Source organism: Corvus cornix, chromosome 5 (genome assembly GCF_000738735.6).
Source record: "Corvus cornix cornix isolate S_Up_H32 chromosome 5, ASM73873v5, whole genome shotgun sequence".
Classification (NCBI taxonomy): Eukaryota; Metazoa; Chordata; class Aves; order Passeriformes; family Corvidae; genus Corvus; species Corvus cornix.
The window spans coordinates 52,906,572-52,928,493 of record NC_046335.1 but is presented as its reverse complement, the minus strand read 5'-3'; the positions used below and the strand labels follow the sequence as shown (position 1 = coordinate 52,928,493).

At 40.0% G+C, this 21,922-nt stretch overlaps 1 protein-coding gene across 6 annotated transcripts in view; it reads left to right on the top strand.

Annotated features, from left to right (window-relative positions):
* SBF2 (SET binding factor 2) overlaps positions 1 to 21,922 on the top strand; it is a 234,333-nt gene that overhangs the window by 25,995 nt on the left and 186,416 nt on the right. For 4 of the 6 annotated variants that reach the window (XM_039552225.1, XM_039552230.1, XM_039552229.1 and 1 more), the window contains exon 2: positions 20,280 to 20,368. In XM_039552225.1, the coding sequence (XP_039408159.1) occupies positions 20,280 to 20,368 (89 nt within the window). The remainder of the gene's footprint in view (positions 1 to 20,279; positions 20,369 to 21,922) is intronic. The other 2 variants (XM_039552228.1, XM_039552226.1) reach the window with 1 other exon arrangement.

Genomic DNA, 21,922 nt, shown 5'->3' with positions numbered 1-21,922 from the left:
ATCCTGAAAATAAAAATACCTTGTAAGTTGTTATCTCTCCTCTGGGGAACATTGTAGGTGCATTTGTGATGTTATCAGTAGCTGTTGGCAAGTGCTTGACTGAGATCACAGGATCATGTTCTTCCCACAGCGGAGACAAGTTTGTTTTCCCCTGTGCCGCAGGTGATGAGGACTTCTCCAAAGGATTTAGGAAATCTGTATATTTTACAGTAGGCATTGAGTCATTAGTTGTGTGTCTAGTGCATACTGATTGACTCTAATTTCCTGAGTCTAATTTGGGTAAAAACTCGTTCTAGAAGAAAAGAGTTTCGATGTTTTAAAAGTAAAGCTTGGTAACGTCATGTTTAACTCACCGTGCTCTGCTGTACAGTTTGACAGTGCCTGTTGCTTGGAGTGCTGTGTCTGTGCTCCTCAGGGCAAGAGAGATGCAGAACTTCTGGAGCAGGTCCAGGGGAGGGTGACAAAGCTTATTAAGGGACTGAAGGATCTCTCTTACGAGCAAAGGCTGAGGGAGCTGGGTCTGTTCAGCCTGGAGATGAGACGACTGAAAAGGCACCTCAGCAATGTCTGTCAGTGTCTGAAGGGGTGTGCCAGAGGATGGCTCCAGGCTCTGCTTGGTGGTGCCCAGCAATAGGACAAGAGGCAACGGGCAGACACTGATGCACGGGAAGTTCCACGTGAACATGAGGAAGAACTTCTTCACTGAGCAGTGACTGAGCACTGGAACAGGTTGCCCAGAGAGGTTTTGGAGTCTCCCTTACTGGAGACATTCCAGAACCATCTGGACACAGTCCTGTGTGCCGTGTGCTCTGGGATGACCCTGCTCAAGCAGGGCGGCTGGACCAGATGATTGGCTGTGGTCCCCTCCAGCCTGACCCATTGTGTCATTCTGTGACAGCATTTCTTAGGTTTAGGACTACCCTGAAACTGAAAAAAATCCACACTGAATTAAGGTTATAATGTGTGAGGAAGAGTGTCTTGGAATAGTTTGATATGGCACTTGCAGCATGCACAGGAATTCTTGCCTCTTAGTAGTTGTGTTGATCTGGAAGGATACATTTAAGAGTAGTTGGAAGTAATTTGGCAACTTGATGCTCAGATTGTAGGACACATGCAAATCCACCAGGACTTCAAAGTTTGTAGGGCTTTTGCACTTCAATATCCTTTTGCATGTAGTGGCAGGGCTCGATAATAGCACAGTACTTGAGTTTGGAGGTTGCATGTTAAAAACAGTGGTGCCTGTAGCCCCAGGAGGCCCTCAGTGATAACCTTCTCAGGCAGGAAGAATCTGTGAAACAATGTCATACTAGTTTGCTCTGATTTTGATTTTAGTGTTTTAGAAACAGAAGTGCCACTTCCAATTGAGGATTTATAGTGGAGTTTCAGTTTTGTGACAGACATCTGAATAAAAGCAGTTGAATATACTCTAATTAATGTCTGTGGTTCTGCGTAATGATTCTGAATGCTTCCTTAACATTTCTGTGGAGTGTTATGATTGTATATGCTGAATCCAGTTAATTGCAATTATTGTTGACTTGTGCATGTAGACACTCATGAATCACCTACAGATGAGACAGAAGGTATGCTAGAGCCATAGGCAGTAGTGGGATTGGACATGGTAGTTTGTCTGCAGACATGAATGCTATTTTTTTTGTTTGTAGATAGCATAGTTTTAATAGTAACAAATCTGGTGTGCCATAGTTCTTCACCATTTTGCAATATGTGCATATGGGTTAGATACAAAAGTGAAGCAATCCTTGCTTTTCTTAGTCATTAATCATTTATAGCACTCTTGTGGGTTTTTTCAGTGTGTTTGGACTAACAGCTTAAAGATGATTCTAGCTTAAATCAATGCTGTTTATATACAGGTGATTCCTATTTCTGCAAGAATATTCCGGTAAGTTTTTCCACAGTTGAACTCCTATCCAGTGATTTTTCCTTTGAAACAGTTGCAATTTTCATTTAGGGAGGTAAGTGTGGAGTGTTGGCTTTGATTTCTTTCCTAGACTAGCTTTTTTTCCCTCAGTTTTCTTTTTAAAAAAAATTTTTTTAAAGTGTTCTCTCTAGTGACTGCAGCTTGTCACTGATAGATAGGCAGCTCTCCTAGATTGAATATTTAAAGTTTAGTCATGTTTACTCCTGTAAAGCAGGTATTGCTGGACTGTGCCAGAATGAAAGGACTTAGTCTGATACATCTGGTTCTGTTTCAGTATTGAAATTCTTGTAGGGTTCAAAAATAAGAACAAAAGATAACAGAGAACACCAGTACAGAACAGTTGTCGCTGGTTGTAATTTTTTGTTCTTTGTTCCAGAGGAGTAAAAATCCTTTTGGGTACAATTGATAAAATTTTTAGGGTGTAGGGTTAGTGTATAAACAGAACGAGGGTTTCCTTAGACCTTTAATAATAATATTTCTTTTATAATGCATTTTTTATTTTAAGTTCTACAGAATTTGTAGTTCTGTATTTGAATGTGGCTCACATGAATTTGAGCACACCGCTTACACTTGTAAGCTTGAGAAAGGGGAATATTTTCCTGGTGCAGGCTCTGTAGATGGAACATTCATGCTCCTTGTGTGGAGAATGAGGAAACACATGGACTCATTAGCTGGAATGCATCTGGCATGGCTCTTCCTTGGGGAGATGGAGTGTTCCATAGCTGTGAGTTGTTTTCTTTTCAGAGTGGCAGAAAGTTGTTCCATATTTATTCTTTTTCCAAGATGTTCTGGCTTCCCAAATTCTTCTTTTGCAACTTGAGAACTGACTCCATCTTGTACTCCACATGTGTTGTATCCCTATTCCCACAGAGATGGAAATGTCAAGATACTCCACCATTCATCTTTCATCAAAACAAAAGTGAGCAAGATCTTTACCTTGGATGATTTTCTTCTTGAAAGGTCATTGAAGGGCCTATGGATGTCACAAGTTGACATGACCTAAGGTCAGAGCCTTCAGCACTGTCTTTAGTGGTAGGTAAGTTTTTGTCAGCCAGCTCCTTGGGTGGAGCTATCCTAACAAGTCCATTTTGAGGATGTTGCCTGTCTACATGATAAGTTTGACAACTTATTCAGCATTGTGTTATTCAGTAAAATTCAGGAAGACAATGGTAATGTACGCTTGAAGTGCTGTGTTCTCATGTCTTGGAGGGCATGGCTGCTTGTGGCAGGGAAATGGAACTAAGAAGCCAGAATTGTGACAGTAGCAGTTGTCCTCATTCCCTGTGAGTTCTGGATTTGCCTCTACAAGAACCTGTGTTCCTTTTCTGTGGCTACAGACCAGGCATTTGGCCAGCGTACATTTGTACAATACACTTTCACACAGAAAAATAGTAAAAATTTGCTTTAAGCAGGTTTATCTTTACTTTTGCAATGAGAATTCCTCACCTTCATGGAATTAGTATCTCAGAACCTTTCCAGTGGTCAGTGTCAGAACCATTACTTTATTCTTGGGAAAGGTGTACTGTGGTGATTAAGCTTGCTTAAATAAACAAAGGATCCTACTGAGGAGGAGTCCCTCAGTGTGGAAGTGGAACCACGCTCTGTGGTCATGTTTTATTACCTGCCTGCAGCCTGGATGTCGTTGCCTGTAAAGGAAATCTGATAAACCTTCTGAATCTTCTGTGCTGGGTTGACCCTGGGCAGTGGCTAAGCCCCCACCCAGGTGTTGGCTCACTCCTCTACAGTGATACTGGGGAGAGAATCAAAAGGGCAGAAGTGAGGAAAAACTGTGAGAAGCAAAGAAGGCCTTGATGCTGTGCAAGCACTGCTGAGTGACAGCTCAAAGTTTGGTTTCTTATCAACAGTGCTTCAGTCATACATCTAAAAGACAGCACCATTCAGGCTGCTTTGAAGGAAATTCACTTCATTGCAACTGTACCCAGAACATTCTGTCCCTGAAGGTCTCCAAATTTTGTTACTTCGCTGCTCACAGAGTAAGTGGGGAATACCTGTTTTTTAAGGAAGTGAACACTTGCTTTAATCTTTCTTAGCTAAACCTTCCAGATTCAGAAGCATTTGCAGCACGAGGCTGATTTCAGCAAAGGCATTTGTTCCTTTGCCTCAGTGCGGTTGGGTTGTCAGATTATTTCACACTGCTTTGTTGAAGTGATCAAGCTGTTCCTCTTTGACTTCCTGCCCACTGAAACCAGACAGAATTACTTCTTCTTCCAAGTTGTCTTCAGGGCATTTCTTCAGGAGTTGTTAAAAGAGACTTAGATGATACTGGTCTGTGGAGTTAGTTGTTGTGCAAAAGCTTAAACACTGTACCAGTGCAAGTTGTGGAGTAACTGGATGTATTCTTGATTCCTGAGTGAGGAGATGTCTGTTTCCTATAAAACTGATACCAGTCTGTAAGTTTGGTTCTGTGATTGCATACTCAGCTAACCACTATGGTAAATCAGTATGTCCTCCTTCTGAAATAGATGACCTATTTGTCTTACGTGACTCATTGCACCAAATGTTACCTCAGATGACTTGAAGTATCTGGAATCGTTCTGAGTCCTTCTGGCAAGCACTCCTTTGGTGAGTGGGTCAACATCTTTCAGATTTGTTGTTATAATACTGTTCAGCACTTGAGCTTCCCTGAATCCTCCAAAAAAGTGACATCAGATGTGTTTCGTGACAGTTGGGAAGCTCATTTTCAGTGATGTTGTGCAAGGTCTGTGGTCTTGGTTGGAAGAAACATTTTGCATCAACTCTGTGTGGCCCTGCACTCTTGGAAATGGGTGGGCGACCTCAGTGCCTAATACCAGATTGACAGGTAACATAATGCAGTCATTTCTCTTTTAATAAGCAAATTGGATTTTGGGATAGGTAGATGGAAATTCACTTGCCAGCAATTCACCCAAGTGAAGCTTCAAACTCTCATATGTAAATTGGAGATGTCTTGTTCCTAAACCATGAGCAGCAGATTCTAATTAAAATGTAGAAAGTGGGGTATCAATCTGTTTTTCTTCCTACAGCAACTGGAGGCTCTTCTGCTTCTAAATGAGTTTGCAGCCAAACATTCTTGGATACTTTCCCAATTACATCAGGGTGTCTGGCCATATTTATGTTCTTCTGGTTCCACTGTTGCAAATCTTTCCAGCCCAAGGAAAGACCGTGTATGTCACTGATAATCCATTTCTTTTTATATAGGTGAGAAAATTTTGATATTTAGACCTTCTGCTATTCTTACTGTTTGTGAAAGAGTAGAGAAAATTCAAGGCCTTGCTTAGCCTTGTGGTCTTTCACGTGTATTTATGTATCTTATTTTTCAAGACTGTTTGAATGCATTTCTTACAGTGTGTTAGAATGTTCTCCAGACTCAGGTGACAAGGTATTCAGCACTGCATGAGCACTGCTTAGGCTCTGGTTCTTGGTAAGTAAACTTCCTGGAGAGTTTCTCCACCTGTGTTGTTTCCTGAAATTATGGGTGGAGTGTAGAAGTCTGTTTCAATCCCAGTAATTTGTCTTATTCTGTGTCAAGTAACTGAATTGTGAGGCTTTCTGTGAGTTAGAATTCATGTTAGGTCATTTAATTTACATCCTGGTAGGAATTCAGAGGCGTGTAAGAGTGTTCCTGGCTGATATTTTCTTCAAAACTGTTGCATAACCAAAAATGCTCTTGGAGAATCACCGTGTAGTGCCTGTCATAGCACTGAATTCTTCTCCATGTTCTAGATGTGGCCTACATAAGAATGCTGCAAAACTAAAGAGAATTATTTATTAAAGAATCTCTGTTACTAGGCTGCAGTTGAGAGCAGGTTATGGCAAGAATTGTTTTCTGTGGCAATAGTACTAATTAATAAAAATGGCTTTTGGAAGAGTTTATCTGCGTGGGGACACAGGGACTTACACCCTAGTTGGAGATATTGCAGTTGGACATACGTAGCTGTAGCGCGTCGCTTCTGGTGCTCGGTAATTAATCTTTCACTGAGTATTAAATGGGGATGTCCCTGTTTTCACAGGTCATCTGACTTTGGCTAGAAGTGTTGTGATACTATGATGGAAAGTATTTTATAAGTTGAAACATTAATTTTGTGTTCTGACATCTGGTGCAAGGAAACTGTCATTTGGAAGCAGTTGTTAGGCTGAGGAGAACTTAGTCAAAAACTTGACAATAAAAGTCTCTCTTTAAATATGATGGTCCAAGATAATGATGTATTTAGCAGGCAAAAAAGGGAAAAGTGGGAGTGATAAGCTATAAGCTTCTGTTGTCTCTGTGAGTCACCTATGACAGAAGAGCCTCATGGACACTTTTTCCTACACATCATGATGTGGCCACTGCTGGATCATAACCAGTTTTCTGCCCTGAGGTTCAGGGCTGCATCTGCAGTTGGTGTGGGATAGGTATTTGATATCTAATGAAGCACCTCAGTCAACACTGCAGATGTTATTACGAAATTTGAAATAAAGCTTTGTTTTTTAGGAACTGTAGTAGATGATCCAAATGCCACTCTTTTGTATAGTTGCCAGAAGTAGAACATTTCAGACCTGAAGCTGATACAATTCTGTTCTTCTAACAAAAAAAAAAAAAAAAAAAAAAAGCTTTAGCCACTATTGGATCTGTGTACCAGCATGTGCTGGTGCATTTTAGCTAAAAGGATCCCACCTATTAAAGTTTGTAAGGTCAAGCTAATTTGGGGAAAATGAAAGCTGAGGGATGTTGCCTTATACTTCCTTCCTACTTATGAGTACCTAAGCACTGCTTATTAAATCTGAACCATACATTTTGACTTCCTTTACTTTCTATATTTAAAACAGTGCATTCTTGCATTCCTTCCCCTTGACTCTCCTTAAGAATCATAGAATCCTAGAACGGTTTGAGTTGGAAGAGACCTTAAAGGTCATCTAGTTCCAGTGCCCCCACCATGGGTAGGGACACCTTCCACTAGACCAGGTTTCTCCAACCTGGCCTTGAACAGTTCCAGGGATGGGGCATCCACAGCTTCTCTGGGTAACCTATTTCACCATCCTCACAGGAAAGAATTTATTCCTAATATCTAATCTAAACCTGCTCTCTTTCAGTTTAAGGTAATTCCCCCATGTCCTGTCATTCCCTACATGCACTTGTAAAAAGTCCCTCTCCAACTCTGTTGTAGCCCCTTGATGCCTTTTCCTGGTCTTAAAATCAAGAGTCAAACACAGTCAGAAGGGGAAAAGGGATTTTACCTTGGTATTTATTTTGAGGATCCTTAGGTGCACCACGTCCAGGTCATATGCATCGAGATGCACCCTGCCGAATCTGCCCCAAAAGATCTGGTATAACATTATAGGTTTTACTAATTAGCATATCTATCAAAGTTTCCCCAATGAGAGGCTCAAGTGAGCCCCCCTCCCCAAGGAACCTTCCCCTGGATGGTTCTATCTTAGTTTGCAGAATGTGTTCTGGAGAGGACCTTGGGGTCTGGGGCACACTGATCCCTAACTACAAAGCTTCTAAAATGTTTCGTCTCTTAGCTTGACAAACAAGTCCAAGAATGTAGGCAAAAAGCACAAAGAATGCAGAAGTTGTAAAAAGGTATAACAGGGGTATAAAAGAAAAGGCAAAAAATTTTCATGGCATCACCCTGAAGGTACTGGAAGGTCTCCCTGGAGCCTTCTCTTCTCCAGGCTGAACAACCCCAAATCTGTGTCTCCCTAGGAGAGGTGCTCCAGCCCTCTGAGCACCTCTGTGGCCTCTGCACTCCCTCCAACCAGTCCATGTCCTTATGCTGAGGATCCCAGAGCTGGATGTTGTATTCCAGCTGGGATCTCAAGAGAGCAGAAGAGAGGAGCAGATTCACCTCCTGTGGCTTCTGTCCACTCTCCTTTTAACGCAGCCCAGGACATGTTTGGCTCTCTGGGCTGCAAGTGCACATTGCTGGGTCATGTTGAGCTTCCCATCAATCAGCTCTCCCAAGGCCTTTCTCCTCAGGGGTGCTCCCAATCCATTCTCTGCCCAGTCTGTGTTTGGGCTTGGAATTGTATGTATTCAGTCTTAAATGGGGAAAAAAGATGTCTGCTTTGTAGCAAAGATTAGTCTTCAAAAATAGATTCTACATCTTCTACTTCAAATATGTGAACTTAGTATAGCAAGAACTGTCTTCTGGTGCTGTGCTTGCTTTTCCTCATGAGATGGAAAAATCTTTCCAGAATCATCTTTTTGTCTCTCAGAACTGTCCTCTCTGCTCACTTATCGTGGGTCTGTATGTTGGTGAGCCCTACGTTGAAATGCAGTTATCAGCCAGCTCTGGGAAGTGCTTTGCTTTCTCTTTTGCAACATTGCATTCCCTGTTAATTAGATATATCCGACTCTCTGGTGCCTTTGAAACAAGTCAACGCTTGAGAAGACACATTTGGTCTTGTACAGTGACATTTGTTCTCATCAGCAGAATTTTCAGGTGATAATTCACACTGGTAATCTAATTTTATCTTTTTTCATTGGCAGAATGTGGTAGGGATAAGACTCCTCTTGCAGTCTTCAAGTATACTTGAAGTCCTTCTGACAGGGTCTAAATGATGTTATACAAACCGTTGTAATTTTTCGAGCAAAAAATATTTGTGCTCGTAGTGATTGTTAACAGGGAAAGTGTGTAACTTTACATAGGTTAGAGAACCCACTTGCTTGTCATTGTTTCCACTTTTTATTTCGAGATATAATAGATGTGAAACCTTTGTCTTTCCTTTTAGAATGTTCTTTCCAAATACTTTTTATGAGACATTTCATTTCAGAGCTCTTTACTTTCTGACTGTATTTGAACTCTGTGACTCCCTCCCTTAAAGAAAACCACTTGTTCAGACCATTGGATACAAATGTGAGCTTCAGGGGAAATCTCATTGTTTGCCTTAGAAAAATGTCTTTGTCCAAGAGTTTACACATCTTTTACAACACAGGACCCAACCCCAGACTTTGTGTATGCTTATTCCACCTTGTATACCCAGCTACTACTACTCTTACTCTCCCAAACAGACCAGATCTAATATTTTTCTGTTAGCTTATGCATCAGTTTTGGAAGAACTTGTTGAATTTGGGACACTGTCTCTGTAAAATAATATTTCCATACTTGAATCTTAAAATAAGCAATGGAAAAATAAGTGTGATGGTGGATTGAATAGTAACTCAGCGAGATATTTCATGGTTTGTATTCCTGCTTTATTGTAAGTGTGTGTATAGCTGAGAGCTGAAGGGAGTGGAGAGAAGCTGGTGGACTGACACAGTGTGCACTGCAGAAGCCTCGTTTCCTTAGGAAACCAGCTGGGGGAGGGTGAAGATATCCTGTTAGAGCTGAAGAGCTCAGGGTCAGCAGATGCTGAGAGTACTGAGTTCTGACAAGTTTTTGGGAAGAAGGTGGACCCAGTAGTAGAACTGTACAAGTGTTCAAAGCTTACAGTGCAATAACAGTGGTGTTGCACACCAGATTGCTATGGAGCAGGTGTTACAGAAGCAAGAAAAATTTATCAGAGCCATGGACTGAGATTCTGGGAGGGATCAAGGCCTTTAGGAATTCAGGCTTCAGTAGCTTGTTGTTCGCAGTGCTATTTGTTCTTCCTCACCTCATCCAGATTTTCATGGCTTTTTTTGTAGTTTTTATTGATTGGTTTTTTGACTTGGTTTTTTTTCTCCTTACTTTAAGTTGTTATGGAGCATTTTTAAAGATGAAAATAGAACTGCAATATTAGGAAGCTTCTTCAGACTTTTTGTAGAGGATTTAGTCTGCAACTTTTCTATATTCTGTAGGCCCTGAAAGGGCTTTCTAAAATTTTAATTTCCTGATGAGATATATAGGTTTTCAAAATGAATAATTTATTGTGGTACTGTAAATGGCACTTCAAATGAAATTACTTTGAGCATCATTTCATTTTCCACTTTGTCATATGACTCTCATTTTCCCCCAGATGTCATAAGAAGGAATCTCTCTTTATATTAGCTTTATGACCTTGTTTATCAGTGTTCACACAAGTGTGAGTGAGAAGGATTTCAAAAAACCCCTAAACCATATTGTCAACATTTTCAACAGAGCACAGTAGCATATTTCCATGTACAGTTGAATGGGCCTGAATTTTGTTTAGTATTGTTACCTGTATTGTGCTGTTTGTAGATCTAATGATGACTTTTTCTGGCTGTTACCAAACATGATGAGACACTTCCAGAAGTTATTTTGTGTATCTGAGCAAATAGTGTACAGTCAGTAAAATGATAAATGTGGGATTCTCACCCCATGGCCCCAGATTATCTCTGTATACTCTACTCCTTGGAAGAAAGTTACATAATAGGAAAAAAACCCCAAGCCATAGCAGAGGATAAAACAGGACTGTACTTAAAATAAAAAGTGAACCAAGTGTTTCAACATGTTTAGGGTATGTTTTAAGTACTGCATTTAGACCTGAATCTTTATGTTGATGAATCCTATAAATAAATACTGATACAGAAGAACTGTTGTAGGTAGTCTCCCTTACCTATTGTAGTCCTATAAAGTGATTTAGAAAAATAAGTTTTAGCACGTGATCAGACTTCTTTAAGAGTAAATGTAGAAAGCCTTTTCCTGAAGTTGTTTCATTGCTGAATTTTAGAGTATGAGTAGCTTTTCTTTATACTCCACAAAATCAGTTTACATTTACAGCTACTTACATCTCTGGAGTGTAAATGTCTGAAATCTGATTCTAACCTTGCCATCTGTGTTTGGTTTAAAAAACAACCATACAAAAAGTAAAAAAAGGTATGAGAGAAGTATTTACATGGGCTGTTTTTTTAATGTATTCAAATTTTGTATGCTGAAATGGGTGCTGATTAGTATGTTAAAATAACAATATTGAAAATGTAAAATTGTTTTGGTAAAATTAGAATCTTCCAGTTATGTTCAGGAAATTTCAACGTGGAGCTTTTTTTATTCATTTGGTATATCAGTTAGAGATAATTCCAAAGGATAGTTGTAGAAGGAAGGTAACTTATTGGAAATAGTAATAATATTTAGTAAATAGAACAGGGTTATTTTTAAGCTGGGCAGTAAACATAATTTGTTAGAGCTGAGAAGCTGCCTAAATTTTCTTTTTTTTTTAAACATTTAAGACATTGATTCAGAGTACAAAGCTGAGTATGGTTTTGGCATCCTGATTTTTATACCTTCCTTGAAAATAAATAACAAATATTTTCTTCAAGACATCTGGGAAGTCTTTTTCAGTTCGTTGTGCTCAAAAGACTGTTTGTTTAACATAGAGTGTTTATTTTGAAGTCTGATCTTCCCTTCCTATGCAGGGGCTGGCAAAAGTGATTTGTTTGCAAACAAGAAGGAGAATTGTCAGTGAGCAGGAAACTTTCTCCCTGCCAGCTGCCCAAGCTTTTTTCCAATTTCTTGAATATTATGCCAACCATTGGGTACGGAGTTACTTGAAAATGACTTAACATTCATTGTTGTTTTCTTGTCTGTTATTTTTTTTAAGGCTTTTGCAAAACCATATTCCTGTCCACCCAGCAAAAATACAGTGTTTGTCCAGGAACGTGTTACGTCCTAAACTTCTGTTTGAAAGGAAGAGTCCTGAGGTGCAGCTGTTACAGCCAAGCTGCATTAATTGTATCAGTAACTTGTCCAGATAAAATATTGTGGGAATTGGAATCCTGGGGAAAGGTGGAGGATGATGGTATGAAGGGGATTCTTTAGGAGCAACTGGCACCTTCATAGGTGTAGGCCAGATAAGCTTTTTAAAGGACAGTTTGTGCTGTAGCAGAAGTTACCACGTGAGCTCTTAAAGATGAGGGATGCAGCAGCAGCAGAACCAAGTAACTTTTTACAGAACTTTGAGAAGTGTCAGTGAGTTCATTGCCACTGGTCACTAAGGTTTTGCTCTCAAATGTGGCTTTCAGCATGAGGCAGCACTTTGCATGACTGACAGTTTTCCAAGGATAATACTGAGTTTGTGGCATTTGGCACATTTCTTCAGAAGGGTTAGATGCTGGTGGAGTCTTGGCTGACCAAATCACTGTGTGCACCCTCAGCCAGTGCTCTTGTGCTGTATCACACTGAGCAGCATTAGAGGCACACTGCTGAAGCAGCTAAATAGGCCTCTAACGTGTGGTGATGATTGTAACATCCCCATTTATTCCCTCTTCTTCCTCCTCATTCTGCTTCCCTTTTCTCCATTTCCTTCCTCTTCTGCTTTTTATGGTATTTATCTGTTTTCATTTCACTTGGCACTGATGCGACTTCAGTGGATGAAGTTCATCCCTAAATGTGATTTTCCCTAGAAAATCTGTTTTAGAGGTTTCCTAACTGCGTACCAGTGGCTAGCCTCCTTTCAGCAGAAACACCAATTGATGTAGTGGAATGAGATACAGCATGTTTTGCCATATTCCCATCTCTCCCTCCTACTTTAATGTAATTAAAATACAAGCTAGACTATTTTCCCTCCTTTATTTAGGAATAAAGCATAGGACTGATTTCTGATGACCAGGAGCAAGGAAGATGTTAACCTGACTAGGAGAATATCTATTGCAATAGTGGGGAGGATGATCCTGCAAAAAAAGTGCCAATCTAAGATTTGGGTGGTATTGATTGAGCTTGTTTCTTGTACACCCTTGGGTGTACAAGATCCCTTTCTCTGTGCTCTGCAAATTACAAAAGTACCAAAATCAAACAAATATTGAGACATTCAGGATTTTGGACCATCCCAAGTATTTCAGGTAGTCCTGACTAGCAGTGCCAGTACATTTAGGGGAAGATTGAAATGCTACTTTTTTTTCCCCCCACTAAGTTCAACAAATTTTTCCTGTTTACAAAGAAAAGAGCCTGAGGATCGCCTTATCCCATTATTTGTTGCATCCTTGATAATATGGCATGCCTCCAGAACGGCTGTCGTTCAAATTCCCGGGATTGTTGCATGCATCTCTTTGACCTGATTAAGATGAACTGACTCTGAGTTGTGCCAGTTGTACAAATAGTGTCTGTGGTCATTGTGGGAAGCCCGTCTTCATTCCATCTTCCTAAACGTACCAGCATTTTGTTTAACCTTTTGTGGCTATTAGGCTGCAATAAAATCTTTATTCTCTTGAATAAATCAGAATTAAGTGCTCTTTATGTAAACTTCCATGTCCAGGCTACTTCAGACTTTAAGATGCACATGGCCTGTGATGTGCAGGTGGGGATTGGACTGGTTTTTTTCAGAATTTCAAGTATTTTAGGCCTATCAAAGAAATATTTTTCTTTCTAGGTGTTTAATATTAGCTCTCCTTTGGCTTCTTATTCACTTTCATTTCAGCTCTGACTTCTTTATAGGGACTGAGTTAAAATGGGGATATCTTTTGTCATATTTTCTGTCTTCTGGCATCAAGATTTCTGTAGTGATGTTTTTAAAGGCACATGGAGGCCTCAGGTACATTTCTGTTCCCAAGATGGAACATGAGTTGTCTTCATCCTTCCATGAAAAGCATTTCCAAAACACCCAGAAGTGACCAGAATCCTGAATAGTTTAAAACTTCTGCTGTTTTCAAGTTAAGAACCTTGATATGAAAAGGATTTTACTTCACAGCAGATTTTAGTGATGTCTTTAGCACTAGGTACTGTTTTGAAAAGGATGAGAGGAACTGTGCTCTGCCACCTGTCTGTGCATCTTTCACACCGACAGTATGTTCCTAACTCTGAACATGTAAAGTTGTACTTCTGAATACTTGAAATTATTTATGACCTTTACATGAAGGATCTACTGTGGTAGTTTCAAACTGTTTTCCATGGCATAACTACTGATGTTCTTTCTCTGTGATCTGTTCTGTGATTCTTCTTCAGGCCTGAAAATTATACCTTTTGTAACAGATCACCAAAGTGCTTCCATTCAGAGCTTTGCATGTTAACAATACTGAGTGCTCAAATGCATTTTTATCAGGGGTTTGTAAGTGAAAAGACAGAGTTTATCACAGTCCTCATTAATTTGGAATGTAAGTTGCATTAACAGCTCGCTTCTGGAATTTCAAGGGCGAGCAAGAGATGGCATGTGACCTTTCATGGGGAAAGATTTATGTAAGAAGGGAGTTTAGGGGACTAGGGTTCAGGAACCAGCAAATTATGCCAGAATTTTAATGTGTTGCATGTTTGTACTTTTTAAAGAAAAAGATGGGAAAAGGAGAAGGAGAAAGAGGGCAGATCAGAAGAAGTAAGCTGGGGAGAAAAGTTCCTTTTCCCTTAGTAGCTTAAGGTATAGACTGCTTGATCAGAATTCTTACAGGCTGAAATTCAGGGTTTGGTCTTGGCAATTCACTATGTGTATGTACTGTACAGGAGCAAGAATGTAATGTCTAAAAATTTGAAGCTTAATTTATTTTGTGGTCAACTTTGATTCTTAATGGATTAAAGAGTTAAGACATCTTAAAAGTAGAAAAACTGCTGGATGAGGGTGATAATGATTATTTTAACCTGGCATACTGAAAATGCAATTAATTGCTGTAGGTGTAAAATTACTGTTTGAAAATGGCTGCAATGTCTTTACAACTTCTGTACTTCACTATGTGACAAAACTTTACTACAAAATGAAAGAAACGAATTGCAAAATACTTCAGTCGAAGTACAGGAATAGTTTTGCTTTTGTAGAAATGACTTTAAGATAACAATGTGAGTGTTTAATAACAACAACAACAATAATAATGGCAGTAGTTTTGTTGGAAATATCTCTTTTGTTACTGCCAGGCATGTTTTGTATATATAATGAATAATGAGATCAATTCCTGTTTCACGTTGAGCACACTGTGAATGTGCAGTGATTGCCCATGCTCTGCTCACACACACAAATACTGTATTAAGTAGTTTGTTGTCTGAGTGATGTCTGTAGTGCATTTAAGTGGCTTCAGAAACCTCCAGAAGCTTCTGTCTGATTGGTTTGAATTCAGTGAGCAGTGCTAGCAATGAGCTCTCCACCATGTTTTTGGGCAGATTGTACGTTATTAAAAGCATACCAAAAGACAAAAATTCCTTTTATTGATGATGAAGGTCCTTCCCGCTGCCTGTGGCTATCTGAAGCCACTGACACTGGAATAAACTGTGTTACCAGTTTAAAAACAAGGTGTCAGTGTTAATGAGTGACAGTTCACAGAATCACAGAATCAATTAGGTTGGAAAAGAACTTTGAGATCATCCAGTCCAACCTCTGACCAAACACCTCTGTGTCAACCAGACCATGGCACTGAGTGCCACATCCAGTTGTTCCTTGAACACCTCCAGGGACAGGGACTCCACCACCTCCCTGGGCAGCCCATTCCAGTGTCTAATCATCCCTTCCATGAGGAAGTTCTTCCTAATGTTCTTAAAACCTCTGAAATCTTGGTAGGTCTGTAAAGCAGATACTATCAGGCACTAGCTGAGGAGGTTACTACTGGTGTTCACCGTCTGCATGTTTTTAATGTGGTGTCACATTTGTTTAATTAGCATTAGTTAATAGGAATTTCACTAGGATACTGAGGGAATATCCTTTTAGTGTTAAGAATTATTAAAGGGGGCTTGAAAGAAGACTAGATACAGTGAAGGGATGTGGTCAAAATCTGCAGTTATTAATTGGAAAATCTGAATCACATTTTAAAATTTTTTCCTTCTGTGGCTTCAGTATTTTTGCAAAGTTGTCAGTAGTTATCAGTAGCATATATTGAAACAAGTGATAGTTGTTGTTGAAATCCCATGACCTCATATTTTTCTGTTTCTTCCTGTTGTGCTAAAGCAGTCAAAAATGCAAATTCACTTGGGTGTTGAATTGCAGCCACCTCTTGAATAATCTGTTATCTTCAGACAAAACTGCTCTGCTGAAAGTTGGATGATTTATAAGAGTCAGCTGAAGGCAGATAGTGTCCACACCACCTCACCCCAAACCATGGGATTTAGGGACTTACTGCAGTTCTGCTGTTATGTTGCTGGTTGGATTGAAAAATGTCAACAGAGAATCAAGAGTAATTGCAGTATAAAGTATTGGGAAAATGTCGTGAGCATACTGTACTGGATTGGGTTTATTATTAAAGGAAGTGCAGCTTCTGGGTCTTCCCTTGCACGGGAGATTCTTTCAAGTGCTCCTGGGTCTAAACTTCTCACAAAGAAGGCAACTTTGCAGCTCAGTAACTTTTGTAATTGAAAAGAATAATTTTGTTTATTTTTCAAATTTATCAGATTACAATAAATTCTACCTCATGATTGCAAACACAGAAAACTCTGAGATCCTGAAGAATTTCCCTAATTTTGAAGGACTGCAGATTCATTTTAAAAAACCAAAACCATCAATCCCCCCCAAGCCAAACCAAATTTTAGTGGGATGGAAAGAGTGTTTCCCATCTATCTGTATTGTGTTCAACTTTAGAAATCATGTGAAATAGTTAGATTTTATGCATTATAAGTAGAGTTGTAAATCTGTATCACAGGATTTTTCTGTGGAAGGATTAACAGTGCTTTTTCTGTTGGTGTTTTGTTTTTATTTTTTTACTCATATCTGATGGATGTGAATACTTACTTTTCTAATGCTCCTATCTTGAACACAGAATTATTCACTTCCCTTTTTTTCCCTTTAAAATGTTGCATTTCTATGATACATCCTTAGCACACTGTTCCATAAACTTTTAAAAAATTTTAATCTTTCTCTGTATTTAAGCTGATGATTTCCAGAAGATTCAATTTCACTGCTGTGGGCCTTAAGTCTGACTGTTTAATACCTGGAATGTTTGTGAGGCTTCTGTGAGCTGTTCTGAAAAGGATCCTTTTCTAAAATTTTTGAGAACTTGGATGCCAAATCAGTTGTGCCTGAACTAGAGGTAGATGGAAAGCATTTTTGGTTTCCAAGTGTTTTCCCAACAGTGGAAAAAAGCTGGTTCTGGGGACACAAGGAGGGACGTGTTGCTGCACCTCTTGGAGGGAGGTGCTCCATGGGCTGTGTGGAGTAATTTTTCTTTGATCCCAGAGGTGACCTGAAGTGCAAGTTCATGCAGCATAAGGAGTTGAGTCTGGCTTTCAGAAAATGTTCAGAACCACATCATTTCCTTCAGGTAAATTCCTATGGAGGTTTAGAATCCCTCTTGAAAGCAAAATGGAATTACCTGCAGTAAACTCTAACACTGGTGGCCAACATTAGTGGCCTTCTAAGGAAAGTAACCTAAAAAACCTGATAACCTTTTGACATAAAGGAGAGAATATGAAAAAGTTTTTTAAAAGTGTACATCTCTTAATTCTGAATTAAGAGCTTCCTATTCTGTAATGTAGGGAGAGTCTTTGTAAAGTCAAGTCAAAAGAGAACTAGAAGGATTGATAGCTTCAGAACATGATGAAGTAGAAGAAGTTTTGAGCTACCTTCCTGGATATCATTATTTAAAAGTGTAGTTGGTAGTGTCAGAGGTCTCAGTCTTTTGTGAACTGGATTCAGAGTTTAAAAAAGTCACCCGTGTTCCCACAGAGAAACTTAGGGAGCTTACACATATCAAGGACTGTTTGCTGCTGTAATTCTTTGATACTTCCTTTTCCAGGAAGTCTGGATATCTCTGTTCAGCTCGGTCCTTCTGCCCTTTCTTGCTGTTGGCCTCTCAACCCCAGGCTGTGCTCTGCCTGGAGGGTGTTTGTGCTCACTGCTGCCTTGGATGCATTTGTTTGCTGTCCCTTCTTTGTGCCACCTGCCAGCCCTAGAACAACTGGAGGAAGAAGAGATTTGACAGAGATATGACTTAGGATAAGCAGATAACGTGGTAATTTGAGACTTTAACTCAGCAAGAGGAGAAGTTCTGACACTGAGTCAATGAAGGAACAGCCCCCTTGGGGTGAAGAAGAGAGTAGTAGTGACTATCAAGTAGGTGACTGCATAAAGGAATGGAAGGAAAGATAAGTTCTCTGGGGGGGATACCAGAGGTGAAGGCTAAGAGGAAAACAGAGGAGGGTGAAGGCTGTTTATTGCATGCTGTCAACAAAATACATGCCAATTCCTAACATACAGAGTTGAAAACGTAGCTGTTCTGTTCTTTTTTTGCATGAAAGAAGGAAACAGGGACTGGATGTCTGGAGAAGAAAGCAGGAATGCAGCAGTGGTTTTGCCTGCCTTTAGAGAGAAGCTGTGTGACTGCTTTTCCCAGAGCAGTTTAGGGAGGGAATGTTGAAGCTTTTCCATTTATGCCTCCTAATTTTGGAAGGATGCTGAGCTGACATGGTGTAGGGCAGAAGAATGATAATTCAGTAGAAGATGCTTTGATAGAGTACATGAGAGGAACACTTGATCTTAAACAGTGGAATCAGTGACTGGTGACCCTGTTCAGGTATTACAGTCTAAAAGATAGAGAGCTCCTTTTCCTTACAAAAACTGCAGCTGTAGTCGTGTCTGTATTTGTTCCTCGGTTTCTAGCACATCCTCGCTCTGCTTTCTGAGCTTCTCTGCAGCTCTCTATAATATGATACTTCCTCTGGCTTTTCACTTGCTGATCTCAGAACTCATAGCTAACCCCGTGTGATTGCAGTTCTTCAGCAGGCTGCCCGTGGGAATCACAGTGTCTGCTCCCTTGGGTGTAAGATTGCTATTGGGAGTTTACTCCCTGTAGTTTGTATGTCCATTGTACTGAGACCATCTGTTCCTAGATTATTTCCAAGAGACAATCACAGAACATTAGGTGTAAATATGGACAAACTGGAGAAAATGCTTCTTGCTAACCCATTGGATTGGTTCTCCCTAAACATCTTGTAAGATGTACTGTGGGTTTTAAGACAGCAGCAAACTCAAACTGTCAATTAGCAGGGAGCTTAGAGGAAGCCTGTTTTTTTTCACTGTAACACTTATTTATGCTAGCAGACTTGAGTTGTGTCAGACTGAAAATGGTTTCTTACGGTAAAGCCAGGAGAGTAATGCATTCATTGCTGCTGCCTGGGTGTCTGCAGAGGAGGTGACACATATGGACTGCTACTACTAATACATAAATTGGATTGCTTCATAACATTGTAGCTTTGAGAATTTGATAAGAAAATGTTCAACAATTTTAATGATTAATCTCAAAATTTTGTGATACAGCTTTAGAGAAAAGATGATTCAATTGGATATGATGGGTCAGCTATTAAAAGATATTTTAAATGGTTGCAAATTTCAGCTTTGCCATTCATGTACAGACAGACTGAAGAATGAGACACCCTGGAGAGCAGCCTTGTGGAAAGGGACCTGGAGGTCACTGCAGTTACAACTTTGTGAGGGGAGGACGAGGGGCAGGCACTGATCTCTTCTCTCTGGTGCCCAGTGACAGGACCAAAGGGAATGGCCTGAAGCTGAGTCAGGGGAGGTGTAGATGGGAGATTAGGGAAAGGTTCTTCCCCCAGAGGATGGTTGGGCACTGGAACAAGCTCCCCAGGGCAGTGGTCACAGCACCAAGCCTGATGGAGTTCAAGCAGTGTTTGGACAATGCTCTGGGACACGTGGTGTGACTCTTGGGGATGGTACTTTGCAGGGGTTTGGGCTTTGGTGATCCTTGTGGGTCCCTTCCAACACAACATATTCTATGATTCGATGATTTAGGAATCTTTTCACTTTGTTTTCATCTTGCCAAGCTCATCTGTGGTGAATCCCAGAGCTAAAATTTAGGGAAAAAAAAAAAAAAGAAGTTACGATTTTTTCAATATTTACTGTAGGACTTCAGAAGGAGATGAACAAAACTCCTGTTTGTATGTGCATTCCTGTACCCTTCAGGATGACACAGCGCTACAGTTGTGGTGTATTTGTGGTGTTTCCAAAATTCATCTATAGCACTGTTGCTTCCAAAAAAAGGAACATGTAAAAAAAGAAGACAGTTGCATCAGAAAAGTTATCAGAAATGACCAGCTTTTCTTCACATCCTTCTGTGTGGAAAACCACTGCTGACTTGTCCAAGGAAACCAGTGAGAAATACTGGCAAGGAACTAGCGTGTCCTGGATAAATCATGTGGAGCTTTAATCTGTAGATTTATTTCAATCTACAGGCTTCTTTTGGAAGACTGCTTCTTGCTAAACTTTTGCTTTCTTTTTAAAATATCACATTATCTTTTATATTAGTTTTTAACTCACTGCTGTTTGTAGAGAGAGACCGAAATTATCAATAATAATCTGTCATTTTGAAAATGTGCATGAGAGGCAGAGGCTGGATGCAGCTCATGGCTTCATTTCATGTAGTGATTCCTTGTGTTACTGCTGGAAAATGTTAAGATTGTATTTATTATGTGACTTGCAAGAGGAGCAATATGACATTTGAGGATCATGTTCTCCCTCTCGTGTCAAAAAACTTACTAATATTGGGTATATTTTGAAAGTATTCTCAAATGTATGGTGATTTCAATTCCACCAGTTTGCCTTTAAATAATGGAATTTTATCTTTCAGCAGGACCAACAGAAGGTTTGGGGAAAATAATACAAAGATTTCCCCAGAAGGACTGGGAAGACACTCCTTTTCCACAGGGAATAGAGTTGGTAAGTTTGCATTACGTTTTGCAATCTTTAGAATTCCTTTCACGTGCAGTTGGAAGATACATCTGCCTTCATGTAATGAGCTGTATTATTTAACCCAACAGGGAATGGGTAGAAATTATGTGAGCAGAGGGGATAAATAATAGGTTTAAGAACAATAATTTTGGCTAACAGAAGATAATTTGTTCTGGTATGCACAGCTAAGTAAATATTCCTAAATGATAGAAAATGTCTGCTGCAAATTTATAAACAGTGTGTTTAAAAGAAATGCTTATTTGTGTCCCTATGTTTTTGTGAGCATCCTTCAGATGGCAGATGACTTCTCATTGACATGTTCAAATAATTACAAATGTGTATTTGTATAATGTAGATTAAAAAAGAAATTAATATAGTATCCCAGTAAACTGGATTTATTAAAATGGTCAGCAAGGCTGGTGTGCAGGGATCTATTTTAAAGAGAGAACTCCCAAGATGTTGCTTCTTTCCCTTCCTTGGTCTCTTATTGTGGGATGCAATGAGAAGGTGTCTATTACTCGTCTGGATCAGGGATTCACTCAACAGCTGTCTCTAAAAATCCTGAAAAGAAACGAAGGACTGTGGTCATATTCTGAAATTAGGTTTCTGAGAAGTCAGAGTAAAACTTTTACTGCCGTGAACTTGGTAACTTCTGGGACAGGATGAGCTAGAGGAGGAGATGGGCTGTAGGAAATGTTGCAATAGGAGTCTTTGTACTGTGGGGCAAAATCAGCTGCAGAGGACAAAGGCACCAACTCTTCCTGAGTTTATTGCACAGATACAGCAAACAGAGCAGGCTTTTACCTATCAGGCAGTGTTCAGCTGCTTGCTCCATGCCACTGCCATGTGCTGTGCTCTCCGTGAAGGACAGGGAAGGGGATTCTGGTGTTTGCTGCTCTCTCTCTCCCTGGCGCAGCAGAGGTGCATTTGCTCACTGGGCTGGTGTACACGGCCGGGCACTCATTTTCTCTGGTTCTGTGGTTTCATTTCTTCACAGCCTGGCATCAGCCTGGGGTTTCAGGGCTTGCCATGCCCTGATCATGGGGGTGAGCACAATTTCTCACACACGTGATGGGGAGTTGCAGCCTCTGTGGTGCACTTGCATAACACCAGGTTTGGCAATGCAGAGCTCTGCTGAAACGAGGGAAGCTCCGAGGTTCAAGCAGGAGGGTTGATCTTGCCTCAAACAACCACAGAGGCTGAGTCATGGTAAAATTTACTCTGTCATACAGATCTTCCTTACCTAGCTCAGAGAAAGCAATGGGTCTGACTTCCAGTGATGATGTGAGATACATAAGCACAGCTTCTCTTAAAGCAGTGAATCTTAATCTGTGCCTGGGTGTTACCTCCCATTTAAATTTAATTGTAGGATTTTAGCACTACAAGAAACACCTTTCTAAAGGCAGATTTTTTTTTTTTTTTTGATGGGACAAAGCGTTATTTCTCTATTGGTTCTCAAATGACTCATTAGGCAAAGCCATTAAGACATTAAACTTTCCAAATAAAACAAAATCTGACAATTTAAGAACATTGATTCAGCCA